This window comes from Gambusia affinis, linkage group LG04 (genome assembly GCF_019740435.1).
Source record: "Gambusia affinis linkage group LG04, SWU_Gaff_1.0, whole genome shotgun sequence".
Taxonomy (NCBI): Eukaryota; Metazoa; Chordata; class Actinopteri; order Cyprinodontiformes; family Poeciliidae; genus Gambusia; species Gambusia affinis.
The window spans coordinates 28,751,205-28,766,953 of record NC_057871.1 but is presented as its reverse complement, the minus strand read 5'-3'; the positions used below and the strand labels follow the sequence as shown (position 1 = coordinate 28,766,953).

General features: G+C 41.4%; 1 protein-coding gene across 3 annotated transcripts in view; it reads right to left on the bottom strand.

Moving 5' to 3' along the window:
- The window catches only part of fhip1aa (FHF complex subunit HOOK interacting protein 1Aa), a 32,183-nt gene that overhangs the window by 2,719 nt on the left and 13,715 nt on the right, over positions 1-15,749 (bottom strand). For 2 of the 3 annotated variants that reach the window (XM_044115704.1, XM_044115702.1), the window contains exons 3-12: positions 13,746-13,948; positions 9,595-10,266; positions 8,748-8,906; positions 7,639-7,725; positions 7,355-7,522; positions 6,541-6,620; positions 6,231-6,433; positions 3,177-4,112; positions 1,809-1,987; positions 965-1,076 (exon numbers count right to left, since the gene is read on the bottom strand). In XM_044115704.1, coding sequence (XP_043971639.1) covers positions 965-1,076; positions 1,809-1,987; positions 3,177-4,112; positions 6,231-6,433; positions 6,541-6,620; positions 7,355-7,522; positions 7,639-7,725; positions 8,748-8,906; positions 9,595-10,266; positions 13,746-13,853 — 2,704 coding nt within the window. In that variant the 5' untranslated portion in view covers positions 13,854-13,948. Of the gene's footprint in view, positions 1-964; positions 1,077-1,808; positions 1,988-3,176; positions 4,113-6,230; positions 6,434-6,540; positions 6,621-7,354; positions 7,523-7,638; positions 7,726-8,747; positions 8,907-9,594; positions 10,267-13,745; positions 13,949-15,671; positions 15,740-15,749 lie in introns of those variants that run through there. The other variant, XM_044115703.1, reaches the window with a different exon arrangement.

Sequence of the window (15,749 nt, the reverse complement as noted above, 5' to 3'; positions counted from 1 at the left end):
ATTTTTCAGTGTTTTCAGCTGTGAAGCTACAGAGGAACAAGTTCAAACGCCGGGCTGAAGCTCAGAAAGACGAGGCCTGGAGGAGGAGGAGGAGAAACCTGCAGATACACGGCCTGAAGAAAATAATCACCGGATCTGTTCAGACCTGTAAATGAGGAATCGCTTCTTACTGCTGCTGCTTTGGCACGGCTTTTTATATCATCACAATTATTCATATTTCTGTTCCTGCAGTCTTTACTGTCTGATTTGTAACTGTTAGCTGCATTAGGCCGTGATCAGTGATGAACATGAGTGACTTTAGAAGGAACTGAAGAACTTTTACACCTGAATGTGTGCATTGTAAAAACATGAACAAATATCAAGTATTTCTAATCTTTTCTTTTGGCCCAAATATCTTAGTGTGCCCGAAAAAAAGACTAAACTAATGTGCAAGAAATAGCATCTTATTCAGTCAATAATTCCTTAATATGGATTAAATTTCTTCCATTGGCAGATTATTTCATTCAGAATTTATAATTATTTCACTGGTAGAACTAGTTCTTTTTCATCAATATTAAGGTTTTAATTTAAAAAAATTTAAAATGAGCTCATAAATCTTACTAGTTACTAGTAAGCTAGTTTTGTCTTATTTGTGCTGCACTAAGATATTTGCACAAGAATCTAGACCAAAATTCCTTTTTTGGTCTAGAATTAGTGTGCCATGTGAATTTTTGCCATGTGGTCCCCATCAGAAGGTCACCCTGGGTTGAGAGCCACACTGCCTCAGTACCAGGATATATTCATTCTGTCTCAGAGAAGTAAAATAATACTTCAACTGCATTTCTTCTTCAACTTGTTACAATTTATTGCTCATATTTTTGCTGTTTTTATGTGAAAAAGTGAAAAATTTACATAAAAAAATTAGCTGGATTAGATGACTCAGTTTTTGAGGCAGAAATCAGTCCAAGCTGAGGTGTGAGTTTACCTGTGCTGGCCTCCCTGGCCAGCAGCCAGTGCTGGGCCACAGTGATCAGCTCTGTGAAGTCCTTCCTGCAGGCGGCCAGCTCTTCTATCTGGTTCTTCACAGTGGCCAAAACCTGAGGAAAAACCTTTTTACTAAGAATCTACTTCACTTCCACATGATCCAAAGATAGCCCCACTGCAAAAACACAAAACCTTCTAGTTGGTCTGGTTTCTAGTGCAAATATCTTAGTAAACATGAAATAAGACAAAATAGATTTTCAAGTAACTTTTCAGCAAAATAATGGAGCTTGTTTAAAGTTGCTAATTATATTGTTCGTTCTGTATTCACCCTGTGCATGCAAAATGATAATAAAGTCAGTCTAAAGTCTAAAGTCTCTAAAGTCTAATATTGATAATAAAAGTATTACTTCTACTGGCAGATAATTTCACTTTTGTACTTTAGCGTCAATATATAGGAATTATTACCGGTAAGTTAAAACAAGCTCTGTTACACAAAGGCATTTTCTTCTAGAAAATTTCTCTGAGATTAATCTAAAATGTTTTGTGCTTTTTCTTGAAAATGTTTGACTTTCGCTGAACCAAAATGTCCTTGTTTTTTTCCAGAACTATTCTGAGATGTTTGGAGGAAATGTATTCCTTTTTTCTATATCTACAATGGCCCTAACACACTGTCATTGTTCTAAGTCAATAATTCCTTAATATTAACAAAAAAACTACTAGCTGTAGGTGAAATAAGCTTTTTGTATGTGTGTGTGTGTGTGTGCGTGTGCGTGTGCGTGTGTGTGTGTGTGTGTGTGTGTGTGTGTGTGTGCGTGTGCGTGCGTGTGTGTGTGTGTGTGTGTTACCTGGTAGAGCGAGCGGACGGTGGGCTGGAACACCAGGTTGGTGTTGAGCAGGAAGGAGCGGAGCAGCGGCTGGGGGTAAGCAGCCAGCTGGGCCAGGATCTCGGTCAGCAGCAGGTTGACCTGAAGGCTGTTGGACAGCATGTTCTCCAGGCGGGACAGCAGCACGCTGATGAATGGACCTGCAGGAGGAGCATTAGCTGCGTCTCCATCGACCACGGTTCAATTTGTCAGTTTCAAAATACATTTGCTAAATGGAACATGTCAATTTCAGGAAAAAAGAAAAAAATCTTGTTTCTCAATAACAAGTTTGAGGGTTTTTTTTGTTTTCTTTGGCCATATCAAACTTGGTATATTTCACATAATAATGGAACCACCATTTTTTCTCTCTTTTTTTTTGCATCATGAGTTACATAATACACAACTGGATGTTGTCCCTGGTATAATCCACAAAGCAGAAGGCAACAGGAAGTAATAGGATAATGACGGCGCTGCATGTTTAGTGAACAAACTTATTATTTAGGTGTGATTTTAATTGTGTGGCTTAGTTAACAGAAAATATTCAAACGTTGTTTTCAAAGGACAAAAGACTTTATAATGTAAATTATTACAGCTACTATTAAGTGATAGTCTTACCTATCAGAATATTGTAAATACATCATTTACATTACTAAAGAATCTGACAGTAGAATGAAGGTAAACTGATACATTACTAATAAACAGGAAGAAATCATCATAACTGTGATGTTGCTGGAGAAGCAGTGAAATTTTAATATATTTGTACTTCTACTCACGCATTTGAATGTTTATCATTTGTTGTATTACTGTCATTTTATTTGCAATTTATAACATTCAATAAAATTCAAAAAACCCAAAAAAGTACTAAAACACAGCAATTGCTAAACTGTAATTTTTAGGAAATAGTGAAATGTTTAGAAAGGCAGCTTCTGTTTCAAAGCTGCACACTGCAGAAACACAAAGTCTTACCAAGGAATTTTGATAGTACATCTACCTCAGTACACTTGAAATAAAACAAAACTAACTTATTACCTTTGAGCAAGATATGAGAGCTTGTTTAAGTCACTAATTCCAATACTTTTTCCTAGTACTGATGGAAAAAACTATCAGCTCCACTAGCAGATAACTTGACATTTTCCTCTTGTCATAAGTGAAATAATCTCCCAATGAAACTGATCATTTTTCATCAATATTACGGAATTATTTTCTTAAAATAAGCTCCTATATCTTTCTGAAAGGTTACTTGTAAGCTAGTTTTGTCAAACTTCTGATGCACTAAGACATTTTCAGTGGAAATGAGACCAAAACTGCTGGGTCAGATTCTGTGTTTTTTCAGGGAGAGCCTGAACTGACCTGTGAAAGGTAAAGCGTAGTTTCCTCTGCAGCTTCCACTCTTGAACCTCTGGATGGCCCCCACCGGAGATTGAGGCTTCTCTGACTCTGGAGTTTCAGCTGTAAAGGAAGTGAAGTCCATTTCTTCCTCCTCTTCCTCTGTTGCTGCAGTCTTCCTCACCTCTCCATCAGCCCTCGCCGGTTTCCCACCGGCCTCGCTGAGCAGAGAGCGGATCAGCTCCTCATACTGGGCTAGAAGATCCTCACTGGTGTTAGCTGCCTTCTGCAGGTTCCCGTTGCAGTCAGTCCGACCTTTGACCTTGGCCTTTAAGCTGTTCTTTGTGTTATCGGCCGTCAGGGTTCTACTGAGCCCGTTCTTCGGTGAGGCCAACGGGGCCTCGTCCACTGGTGGCGCCTGCTCCATCTCTGAGGCGTCTTTCTTGGCGACCAGATCATACACCATGACGTCGTCCTGGAAATCGCTCTCCTCCGAGTACGAGCCTTTCACCAGCATGATGGCCGACCGCCTCATCTCCTGGATGTGCTTGGGGAGCGGCTCAGAGGAAGGCTTGGGGTCGGCGGTGGCCTCAGCTTCCTGTACTGGACACGTGTCGAAGCTGTCGTCCCACTCCAGCTCCAGCTGGGCGAAGGAGGCCAGCTCTTTGGTGGGTAGGGGGCGAGGCAGCGGCGGTGGTGCAGGTGGGGGCGGGACTCTCCTCTGAGGCGGCCGGCCATCCGGCGCCGGCTCCTCCAGGACGCCCGCCTGGTACCGCTCCGGAGGAGGGTTCTCGCCGTCGTACGGCGCCGACCACACCCGGCAGGCCCGGATGCAGCCGCTGATGCTGAGGCGGGCGTCGCAGAGGTAATGCAGATAGCTGACGTCCAGGTGGATCTCTGAGCCGATGGTGCAGCGGGTCCCAGAGCCGTCGTCCTCGTCTGAGCAGCTGCCCTGCTGGTCTGATGGCAACAGAGAACAGGCGGCCATGTTTATCCATCTTATTTATTAGCTTTAATTGATAAGGACAGACAAAAATAAAATACACAAACTGAAGAAAGCAGGAGTCCCATGGCCTGTCGCAATAAATCGATTCATTGCATGATTAATTAAAACCAGATCAATAATTTCCATTTGAATGATTTATTGTTGTTGTCTCTCTTTTTATGAAAAACTGGATGACAAAAGTCTTCAGGTGCTTTGGCCTCAACTTGCCCTTTTTTTGAAGTAAAATTTTGTTTATAGATATTCATAACTCATTTAAATTGTTATTTCTGTTGTTTGTTTTTTGTTATTGATCTTGAATATTTAAAATGTCTTCCAGTTCCAGTGTTAAATGTTCAAAAGAACTTAAAGTTTCTAGATCCTTCAGAATGTGTTCTTGCATTATGAGGTCTTTACCATTACATTACTTGAAAATGGTCTCAAAACAACAATATTATCGTTTATCCTAACAACTTCTGGGACAATTTATCGTCCATCAAAATGTGTTACAGTGGCAGGCCTGGTCCCATCACTGTATCCTGGTGCTAATAGCAGGAGCTAATTTGCAGCCCTGGTACATAGTCTGGATTTTCTAAAAGCTACTGTGAAGTAAAACAGTAATAATAATGTAAAATTATGAAATATGATATTGACAACATATGCACAATCATACACATAAAACATAGAAATTAAAAACATGACAAAATAAACAAACATTATGTATGAATGCATTGTTTTAGTTAGTTGTTTTTGGGGTTTTTTACATACTGAAGACTTTAATTTGACAGGAAGTGAGTTCCAAATACCAGATCCTCTCACAGAGAGAAAGAGCACTTTGGGCAAAAGTGGCAAGTATGGAATTACTTATAGTTACCAATGTTACTGATTTAAATAATAATAAATAATGAAAATAGATATTTTTATTACATTTGTATGCTGAGGTTTTGGCAGGTGTTGTGACATTTTATAGCAGAGTAGTTCTAACACATCATCAGATTACATCAGCAAGTACTGATATTAGAAAATATCATTTGTATTTTTGAATACTTTCATGAGTCAATTTTAGAATAAATCTACTGAATTTTTACTTGTAATTGAGAAAGATTTGATCATAAGAGTCAATATTTTTACACTAGTACTGAGTAGTTTGTCCACCACTCTGTTTAATAAAACTGCTGCAGAGCAGAAATAATGAGTTTGACGTCAACAGCAGGGGGTAAAGTGATGCAACAGAGCGGAGCAGCAGGAGGTCTCAGTGTCTGGTAATACACACCATCATCATCCTCCCTGTTCCACACTGCAGCTACATGCAGATCACCACCTGACACATTCCTCTGCGATCAGTTATATCTCATTTTTATATTCCTGGCCTCTGTGCAGCTCATTTCCACAACATTTAACATCCCGGCAGCATGACTGCAACAATTCTAACACAAATATGGCCTTGCTGCAGATTTAGAGGCTTTAAAACGGGTCTGAAAAGCTTCCGTTCATTTTGACTTCATAAAGAGCTTTATGAAGAGGAAAGCACAATGACTCCACAGGCGAGTGGAAATAAACCCACCAAGAGGCTTATGCAGGATTAGGGGACATTTTGTCTTTACTGTAAATTCCAGCTGGGCACGTCCACTTCTAGTTTTACCTCAGAAAATAATTTAGTATAAAATAGTCAGGTACAGAGAAAACAAACTTACTAAGGATTTTTTTTTTTTTTTTTTTTTTTTACTTTTTCACCTGCCTAGGAATAAACTAAAAAATATCTAATAATAAAAAAGTCATCTGTCGTGATTCTGTAAGCTTTTTTTTTTTTAACAACACTGTAGATCAGAAAACATAAAGAGGATCTTGCATGTTCACACTTTTATAAAAAGGAAAGCATCGTCCTCCATTTTTTTGGTTGGTGGTTTTTGCCCGTCGTTTTTAGGATGGAAACAATCACTGGTGGCATGAACAACTGCTTTAAATATAACTGATCAAAACCTGGAAGAGTTTCAGTCTCAGACATGGAGAAAGGGAAGGTTTTGTGTCTTTTCATGTAGTTCAAATATCTAGTTTCAACTGTATATCATGACTAACTTCCATACACTCCTAGCTACCTGCGTTGCTGGAGTTGTTTGGAGTTTCCCCCCCCTTGGAGAAGAGGATGGACTCCAGCTGGCGGAGGGGCGGGGGGCTGCGGTCCGGGGAGCAGCAGGACGGCGTCAGCGCCAGGATCTTGGCCGCAGATCCTGAGTAGAAGTCCCTCTCCCTCACCACTCGTCTCTGACTCAGCATCATGTGGTTGCAGGGGATCAAGTACCTGCAGAGGCAGGCGGGAAGGGCAGTGAGGATGGCAGAGAGATAATCCTGGTGGGAAAAGCTCATCTTGTCATAAAAGAGGTGAAGCTCAGCACATGAGCCACTCACTTGAGGACGAGCTGCAGCATCACATCCTCGCAGTAGAGGCCGATCAGAGTCCGAAAGAGCGCCAGGGACACCGTTCCCAACTGGAGTCGTCATGGAAACACACAGACACAAAAAAGAATGAGGAAAAATATCCGCCTGACCTGATCTATTTAAAGGGGCTGTGTTATGTGGTTTCCAGGTACATGGTGCCATTTTATAGCACAATCAAGTAACTACGTTGACTTCAGTTGTCATAAAAATGCTGCATATATCAAACATTGCTTAAAAGAAATTTGACTTTGTACTTTAATAAATCAAAATTGCTCTGCTCTTGCTCTTTCTGAAACTCTACATTTTACTGAGAAGTAGACGGTACAATGAGCTCAGCCGATGTGCAGTTTCACAAGGTGTTTGCTAATTTCTACTGGCTAGTCTGAAGGATCTTCACCCTTGAAGGCAGAGCTCGGTTCACTTAGATGTTTTGTACAGCTGAATGGTTGCCATGGGAGGTAAAAAGGATTTCTCAAACATGCAGGAAAGAATCAAAGCAACAGTCTAGGTATGTTTTAGCTGAATGAATAACATTGTAACATGATTTAAAGCTCAATAAAGTCAATTTTACATTTTACTGCCCCTTTAAAACCAGCTGGAAGGGACAGGTGTTTTTTTTTGTTTTTGTACTGGGAATTCTTTAGTTCTTTAAACACTGGTTGCTTCTTTTCATACAACTAATAATGTGAAACTATAAAGCCCCAATATTGCAAGTTTGGGGCTTATGGGTCGTACTGTTTACATTAAATAATGGACATTTTCAAAGAAGACAAAGAATGTGTACCTGGAAGGGTGTGTTGATGCGGCTAACCAGTGTGTCCAGAATGTAGACGCCCTCATGCTGGTGGAGGAGGAGGAAGGAGAGGAAGGTTTGCAGCAGGGCCGGCTCGGTCACACTCCTCAGGAAGAGGTCAAGGTACGCCGTGGTGGTCATCACCTCCTCTAGAGTGAGCTGCATACAGCAGAAATTGGCATAATCCAGATAATTGGTACAAGTTAAAACATACGTCCTCTGCTCTGTCATCAAGTACCAGTCGCATGTGAAGGTGATGGGAGAAAACAACAAACCTTGTGCAGTGCTGGTGCGACGACAGGTACAAGAAAACCATTATAGATGTAACCCAGCAGCTGGTCTCTGATGGTGTGATGGGCGACCTGGAAACAACATCAAGAGAAACAGGGCCTTTACTGAAACACTGTCCATCAGGTGGGACCACATGTTTGCAGGAAGAACAAAAACAGGAAATATCTTTTGAATCCCTGTGGTTTGCTCCAGAAACCAGGCCGTGTTCTATAAAGGTGGCCTATTGGACTTCCTTGAACAGAATATGATAGGTCTACAGGTGACACAAAACATGTTCAGGGGCGCCGTATGGGGGGGAAAGTTATGACAATTCTAAGGGCCCTTGACCACAAAAAACTTTTTTTTTCACAGAAATATAAAACAAATTGGGTCCCTGTCAATTATTGTTATTGTGTTTTTTTAAATTGTTTTTAGCAGTAAAATTAAATTGCCTCCCTGCATTACATATACATATATATATATACACACACTTTTTTTTGCACAAAATTTTACCTAGTCGGTTGTGCTATTTTAAGGTCCTTTCAGAATGATTTAGGGCCTCCTAAAACTTTAAAACAGATGAAACTTTAAATCCAAATGAGCTTCTGCTGGCCATGCCCCCTGCCAACTAAACATTCACGCTCACATGTGAAAACATCCTTGAAAAGCAGTAGTGGAGCCTCCTGCACATCCAACAAAATTCCACCAGGTTGTTTCTGGATGGTAGTCAACAACAAAACATTTGTTTTTTTCTAACAACCAGCTGACCAAATGTGCTGGAACTCATCTTGGGCTGCTAGGTAACAACACAGTCTGACTCAACAATCAGGAGAATTTTCTGACATTAAAATCCCATTAATTTATTGCTAAAAAGTGGATGGATTTTTTAAGTGGTTGGGCAGCTTTAGAAGCTGTAGAAACTCAAGTGGAAGTAAAAAGCCTGCAAAATCAGATTTTTGGGAAATAGGTCTCCTTTAACCCTTCATACACACTTTGTCCTGTTATAAACAAGAGAACTGAATTTAAACGGCAGCTGGGGAGAAGACCATCTGTGAGAGTCCCCTTGGTGGCTGTGACCTTTTCCCCCCACACAGATTTCCCCCCACAGGCTCACCTGGATCACAGCGTTGCAGAATTCCAGTGAGTTGAGAAACTGGACCAGGGACGGCATCCGGAGCCACTCCTCCTTGTGAAGGCAGTGCCACTCCTCGCTGGAAACCTCCAGCTTGGTGGGAAGGGATGAGTACAGCCCACTCAGTCCAGTGGCCAGCACCTGGGAAACAGCACACTGTGAGAACTGGGACCTTCAATCCCAGATGAATTCCATTCTTGGTTCCAGTTATGCCGTTTTTATCATCAACATAATACATAATACTGCCCCTTTAAGTCAATAATTCCTTAAAGGGGCAGAAATCTGAGTTTTCTAGGCACATAGTGCCATTTTATAGCATAATGATGTAACTATGTTACCTTCAGTTGTTATAAAAATGCTATATATATCAAATTTGATTTAAAAGAAATTTGACTCTGCAACTTAGCGCCATGAAATTGGGCACAAGGTTCCTTCAGGAGTTAAACACAGCTGAAAGGTTACCATGGCGATTAAAGGATTTCTCAGAGAATCAAGGCAACACTCCATGTATGTTTTTCATTAAGGAATAATATTATAAACATGATGTAAAGCTCAAAAAAGTCAATTTTACAGAACACTGATCCTCTAATATTGATGAAAAAATATTAGTTGAATTTTTTCCCATTATTTCACTTATAACTACTACATTTTCATCAATACCGAGGAATTATTGACTTAAACCAGCTCTTGTTTCTTGCTGAAAACATACAGGAAAGTTGGTTTTGTTTTCGTTCAGGTGTACTAAAACATTTTCACCAGAAACTGGAGCAGAAACACTTGGTAGGCCTTTGTGTGTGTGTGTGTGTGTGTGTGTGTGTGGGAGCCTCACCGGGCAGAAGAAGGTGTTCTGTGCGACGTGCTTGGCCACCCTCTCGTCCTCGGCAGACAGCGACATGATGAGCAGCAGGGCGTCTCTGGCCTGCTGGCCCACGGGGCCCTCCCTGTGGATGAAGGGGATGAGGAGGGAGAAGATGAGGAAGTTGGTGGCCCCCTGGTCCTCGCTGGTGTGGAAAAACAGCTCCAGAATGGATGGGTCTTTCGCCAGAACGCAGCAGAGCTGGTGGAGCAGGAGCACCAGCTCCGCCTCCACTGCTGGTGCCGCCGCGCCCGAGCAGGACGACAACAGCATCATGAGGGGCCGCAGGACGGGCTTGTGATGCAGCAGCGGCTGGTGCGCTTGGCCCACCAGCATCTCGTACATCTTCAGCTGCTCCAGCTTCATGTCGTCGGTGAACTCCCTCCGGAGGCTCCACACGAACAGGCGCTCCATCACGTTCTCCATCACCACAAACTCCAGGATGGGCCCCATGGCGCCCCCTTGGCCGCTCTCCTCCTCCATCAGCAGGAAAAGCATGTGCTCCACGTAGTTCTGCACCGCGCTCGCCTCGTCCCCCGGGACGGGGCCGAAGCGGGGGGCCCCCGTCGCCACGCCGCCGAGGCCGATGACCCCCAGCGTGGAGCTGCTGCGCAGTGGGTCATGCTTCTCCAGGATCTTCACAACCTGCAGGAAGGAACCCAGAAACATTCTGTTGGTGGGACTCTGAAGAATATTCCTGGCTGTTTTAGCGACGTCTCAGCTTACACACACCAGCTTACACACACCAGCTGTTAAATGAAGAGACTTTGATTTAACCCAGGATGCTGATCTGTAGGTGAACTTCATCTTGACACTTCTTATGATCCTACAACTGGAAGAGGTGTGTTTTCCTTTCCCTCCATAAAAACATTATAAATGTGGTAGAAAATATGCATATATATATATAAAGGGAAGGAAGAAAGTATGGCTGATCTGCTCTGATTTAGACACAGAAGGGTTACTTTATCTGAGTCTGTTTGTTCTACAATATTCACCTGAAGCAATAAGATGCTTGAAGATTTTCTACCATCTGTCTGAAACGTGTCTGCCAGGTGGAAACCAGGGGGAAACTGGTTTGAGTGGAGTACGGATAGAAACCAGTGAGAACTGGTGGAAACTGAGTGGAAGTGAAACCAGTGAAAATGGGTGGAGAACATTTGGAAACTGGTGAAAACGAGTTGAAACAGGTGAAATCAGTGGAAAACAAGTGGAAAACTGATGGAAACTGGTGGAAAACTGGTGGAAATCTGGTAGAATCTGGGTGGGAACTGGTGGAAACAGACTCATGCTGTACAAATAAAGTTAGCTCTGCGGCTCAGAAGAAAGCACCTTTTGTTGCCGGCAGTCCCTCCCATGTGTGTCCACTGGGTAGAAACCAGAGTCACAATAATGGGCCCAGTGTCCCCAGCTTGACACTGTTGCCATGACAATGACTGGTTGTGTTTGAGAGAACTGGGCTTAGCTAATGGAAGCTTAGGAAGAGTTTATCCTCCCAGCCGCAGCCTGATGGACCTGATGGTTTTGATGGGTCTGATGGGTCTGATGGGTCTGATGGACCTGATGGGTCTGATGGGTCCCTGTAATTTGGATTTCAGGGCTCATCTTTTTGATGGCTCCTTTGTCCTGACCTGTAAATCAGCCAGGCAGAATAAGTTAGTTTCTGTTTATTTGCTGAAAAGCAGCAATCAGGACTCAAGAATGTATTGAACTTGTAATGTTGCAATGTCTTTATTAAAATTTTATTTTCTTCATCGCTGGCGGAAGAACGGTATGAAGTCTGACGACTCTAGAGGAATTCGGTTTGTGGTCTTTGGCTCCATCAGAGCGGACAGCAATACGGAATGTTGGAAACAAGGTTTCATATATTTTCACTCAAAATGTTAGTGGAAAATTGCAAATACAGTTCCAATGTGAACTTAGGATATGCGTTCTTATCCAGAAAACGTTTCTTTATCCAACTCATCTACTTCATCTCTACTTTATGAATCATTTTGACTCTTCTTCATCCCTCTTTCTAACATCATTTAATCCCTTTTTACTCCTCCTGAGTGACAGAGGTATCAACAGACAGCGGCTCTGGGCTCATTAAACAGCTCTGAGTTTTCACTGAGTCCCTGAACAAGCACTGCAAATGGGTGAGTTATGGGTGTTGGCACAACAGTAGGAGTCACATGGTGCTCCTACTGTTGGTGTCAAATTCCTGAGTTCTGCCTGTTAACTGTGTGTGCAGCTTTGTAGTTCAGAGGTAAATGCTTTAAGAAACAGGTTTCATCTGACAAAGAGACTGGTTTTGACATTTTGAAAATAAATTTGCTTGATGGAAACATGCCAATTAAAAAAAAAAAAAATCTCATTTGTTGATAAGAAGTTTTTGTAACTAGGATTAGGTGGAGGGACGAGTTCTTGGCCATATTGAAATTGGTCAAAAATTCAATAGGTTTATTTTGCAAAACTGCAATGTAAACCCTTTTTCACACCAGAAGTCACATAACTAAGAACTGGATTTTGCCAGTGGTGCAAATCACGACTACAGGAAGTAGTTGGATGGCGCATCATGTTCTTTGATATATTATCGCATGAACAAACTCATTCACATATGACTTTAATTGCATTTCTTAATAAATGAAAATTGCAAAATTGTATTTTTTTCAACCTTAGTGGAATATTGACAAAGTTTTGTGTACATTTTGAATTTAAACATAGCTAGTGTCAAACATTTTGGAATCCATTCTTTAAATCTACCTGTAAAAAAACCCTAAAAAAATCTGATGAAAAATTGGTATGGAAATGTTTTCTTTGACTTTTGTGATTTTATGTGTTTATATGTGCTTAACTTTTACAGAATGTTTTACATTATTGTTGTATACCACTGATGTCTGACCAGTTTGATAAGGTTTAACATGAAGGTGAAAGATGAATCCAGACAGCGCTGCTGTGAGACTGGAACAGAGACTGGAAATCCATCTGGAATAAAAGCCACAACATCAGGCTACATTTAACCGACAGCCAAACCCTGGAAAAGGAAGGTTCTGGCAGCAATAAAGAAAATGCAGACTTAGACAAAGATAAAAACACAGCTCTGGTCGGTGATGTTAGGGACCACACTTAGTTCCTATTGTACTTCTGTGTATCCCGACCCGTCTCCCTCAGTCAGGACGGAGGGAGGAGGCCCAGTTCAGCTAAGAGTTAGCAGCCCTGCTGGTCCCACTGGGGTAAACATGGCGCTTTAGAGAGCCAAGAGCCAGAGACAAATGGCTGCACGCTGCCAAGATTCCAGCAGCCCTCACCACTGAGGTTTACTGAGGTCACTTTTTACTCTCAGGCTTGGAGGCGGCAGCTAAGCCTTTCAGAACGACTCACCCGGCCGAGGTTTTTAAACGCCACGCTTCGAAGAAAACTGGACAGGACACAAGAAACTGCATTCAGCTATGTCTGTGTTTATTCTTTAGATTTCTTATTAAATACAAACTGTTATTGTGGGAAATAAGGCAGTTTTGATGAGTAAATGAATATCATCATTTAATGATATTCATCAAATGAATATCATTAAATATATAAGGCTGAAAGGTTCATTCGAAGCTTTCAGGCCTTCAGTAAAGCTTAAATTAAGATGAGCAGTTCAGAGATTTTCTTTTTCATTCCCACATTTATTTCAGCAATGTACTGGTTCACTTCAACAAACCAGACCACCATCCAAAAGTTAATTAAAAAAAACTTTTATTTTACTGTACTGTACTATATATTCCTGACAAACAGAATGATATAAATTATTTCTGCTCATTTTAATAGTAAAGAACCAGAAAAAGCATTATTGCCATAAAAAAGATAGATGTTCACACTGCGAAAGCCAAGCTTATAAGTGTAAAGTTTAGTTGAAGGAAAAAGTACGGGATAAAAATAACATTGTTGGAACAATATAAGGGATTATTCTACCGTTGTACTCTACATTAAAGATAATTTTATGTTCTTATTGACGTCTGAATAATTCACTCTATGAGTAGTAAATTCACATAACATATTAATTAGATTTTTTTCTGTTGAATTACTGAGCTAAATTTACTTCTTTAAAACTTATAGTTTATTTAGAAGCAGCTGCAAGCCTCCTAAAACCTCTGGTGCCTTACCTGAGCCCAGTGGTTCTTGAATACAATCATGCACGTCTCTGGGTCCACCCCTTTCAACACCAGAGACTGCCCATCTTTGTTTCCATTAGCAACCACAGAGGCCATCATGGTCACCAGATCACGTGGGGTTAGACATGTCACACAGAGAAGATGCCTACTGGGAGCCTTCAGAGTCACAGGAAGGGAAGTAACGACAGAAAAACCTAGGGAATGTGGAAAAAGAAAACACAAATATCCATCATCACTCACAGAACCGCAACATCTTGCTTTGTAAAACAGCAGAAATGCTGGAATGATATGACGATATTGAGTCGGGCAGGCTGGCCCCCGTCTTAACCTCTGCCTGACTGGGAAGCATTTATGATAGGCATGCAGGAAGGAGCACAATAACAGGCATAGTGACATGACGCAACAGAGGAGAGACAGAAATTCATCGTCCCTGCTTTGCTGCTCCCTGGACTTCACACCGAGCTGTCAGACAGTTTTAGTAATACCGCAGAGGTCCAGAGCAGATTCCTGCAGGCCCTCTGACATCCTTTCATTACAGAGAACATTTGACATCAGACAGTAAACAGGCTGTGGCTTTAAATCCTCTGGATGCAAGTAGTACGCTCATTGGGAGCCAAAGAAATGTGGACGAGCCCCCATTTTTCCCCAGAAATGAGCTGATTTAAGTTAAGTTTATTCAAGACTGTTGCCTGGAAATTCCTGATATTTTCTGATATTGATTGGGAAAAAGTTCCACGTTTAGACACCGAGTCAGCTATAGTTATTATGCCAGTCCACTATACAGCAGTGAGTTTAGCATGTTGTCAAACAGCGCATGTGTTTTTGACACATAGCCCCTCACCTCAGGAATTGTGTTTCCAATAACCATTGCACAAATTGAAATTACAAAAATAAATTTACATCAATTCTGAAAAAACTAATTTCTCAATGAAAAGATTTTATTTGGGAGACACGATCAGTGAGGTTAATATGTTAAAGCTAAGTGATTTAATCTAACAATGTGTTTAATCTGAGTTTAATAAAAACCTGGATTTAATTATGTTCAATTTAAAATCCTAATCTCAAAGTCAGAGGATAATGAAATGGAAAAAAAAAGCAGTGTAACAAAAGTTAACATTATTTTCTGCCCATATAAAGTTTGTTTCAGAAGTTTGTTCTGAATAACCACCAGAAGAGGGAAGACAAACTTCTACTGTTGTCATTCTGGTCTTTCACTGGCAAAATACTGGAGAGTCCAGAAAGATTTTGCAACCGTCTACGGTTACATTCACCATTGTCCACTTCCATTTACCGACAAGTGAATTTGCTAATGAGTTAAATATTTAGTTTGAAACTGTAACATTTCTTGTTCTGAAAGGCCGAATAATCCAAATTATTGCTGTTAGTTTTTGACTGTAACTTTACAAACAGCACTAAATAGGAACCAGGACACCAACCAGTTTACCAAAATATTGTTGATCCTGACAAAGACTCTGTAGTTGTGGTGCCTCTTCCGAAGGTACATTTGACCAAATATTGGCAGAGCATATATTTATAGTTAGGCCTGTGTATATAATTACAAACATTTTAGTAATTATTCCACCCTAAAAAAAGATCAGTTGACATAAATTGTTAAAAGGGACAAAACTTTCCTACTATGAGTGGAGGCAATCTCCTGACCACAACTATAGGCTGAAAGAAAATCCCCCAATGGGAGCCCGGCGGTAAACACTCGCTGTCCATGGAGCAGCGCGCACATGTGCAGTGGATCGACCGCAGGACACGCTGCAGCTGCACAAATTACAACCTCTGGGTTCCAACCTTAAATTAGGAAGAAATCACAACTTATCCCTTTTCCGACACACTGACTTCACCGACTTCCCCAGAACTAGAGACAAATCCCATCATCCACAGAAGTTACTGTAATAAGGTACAAACTTTTGCCATCTGCTTCCAGTTAGCGCGTGAGGCTCCGCCGGCTGGATCTTTGACAAGGAATGTAGGAGCTCTGAGGAG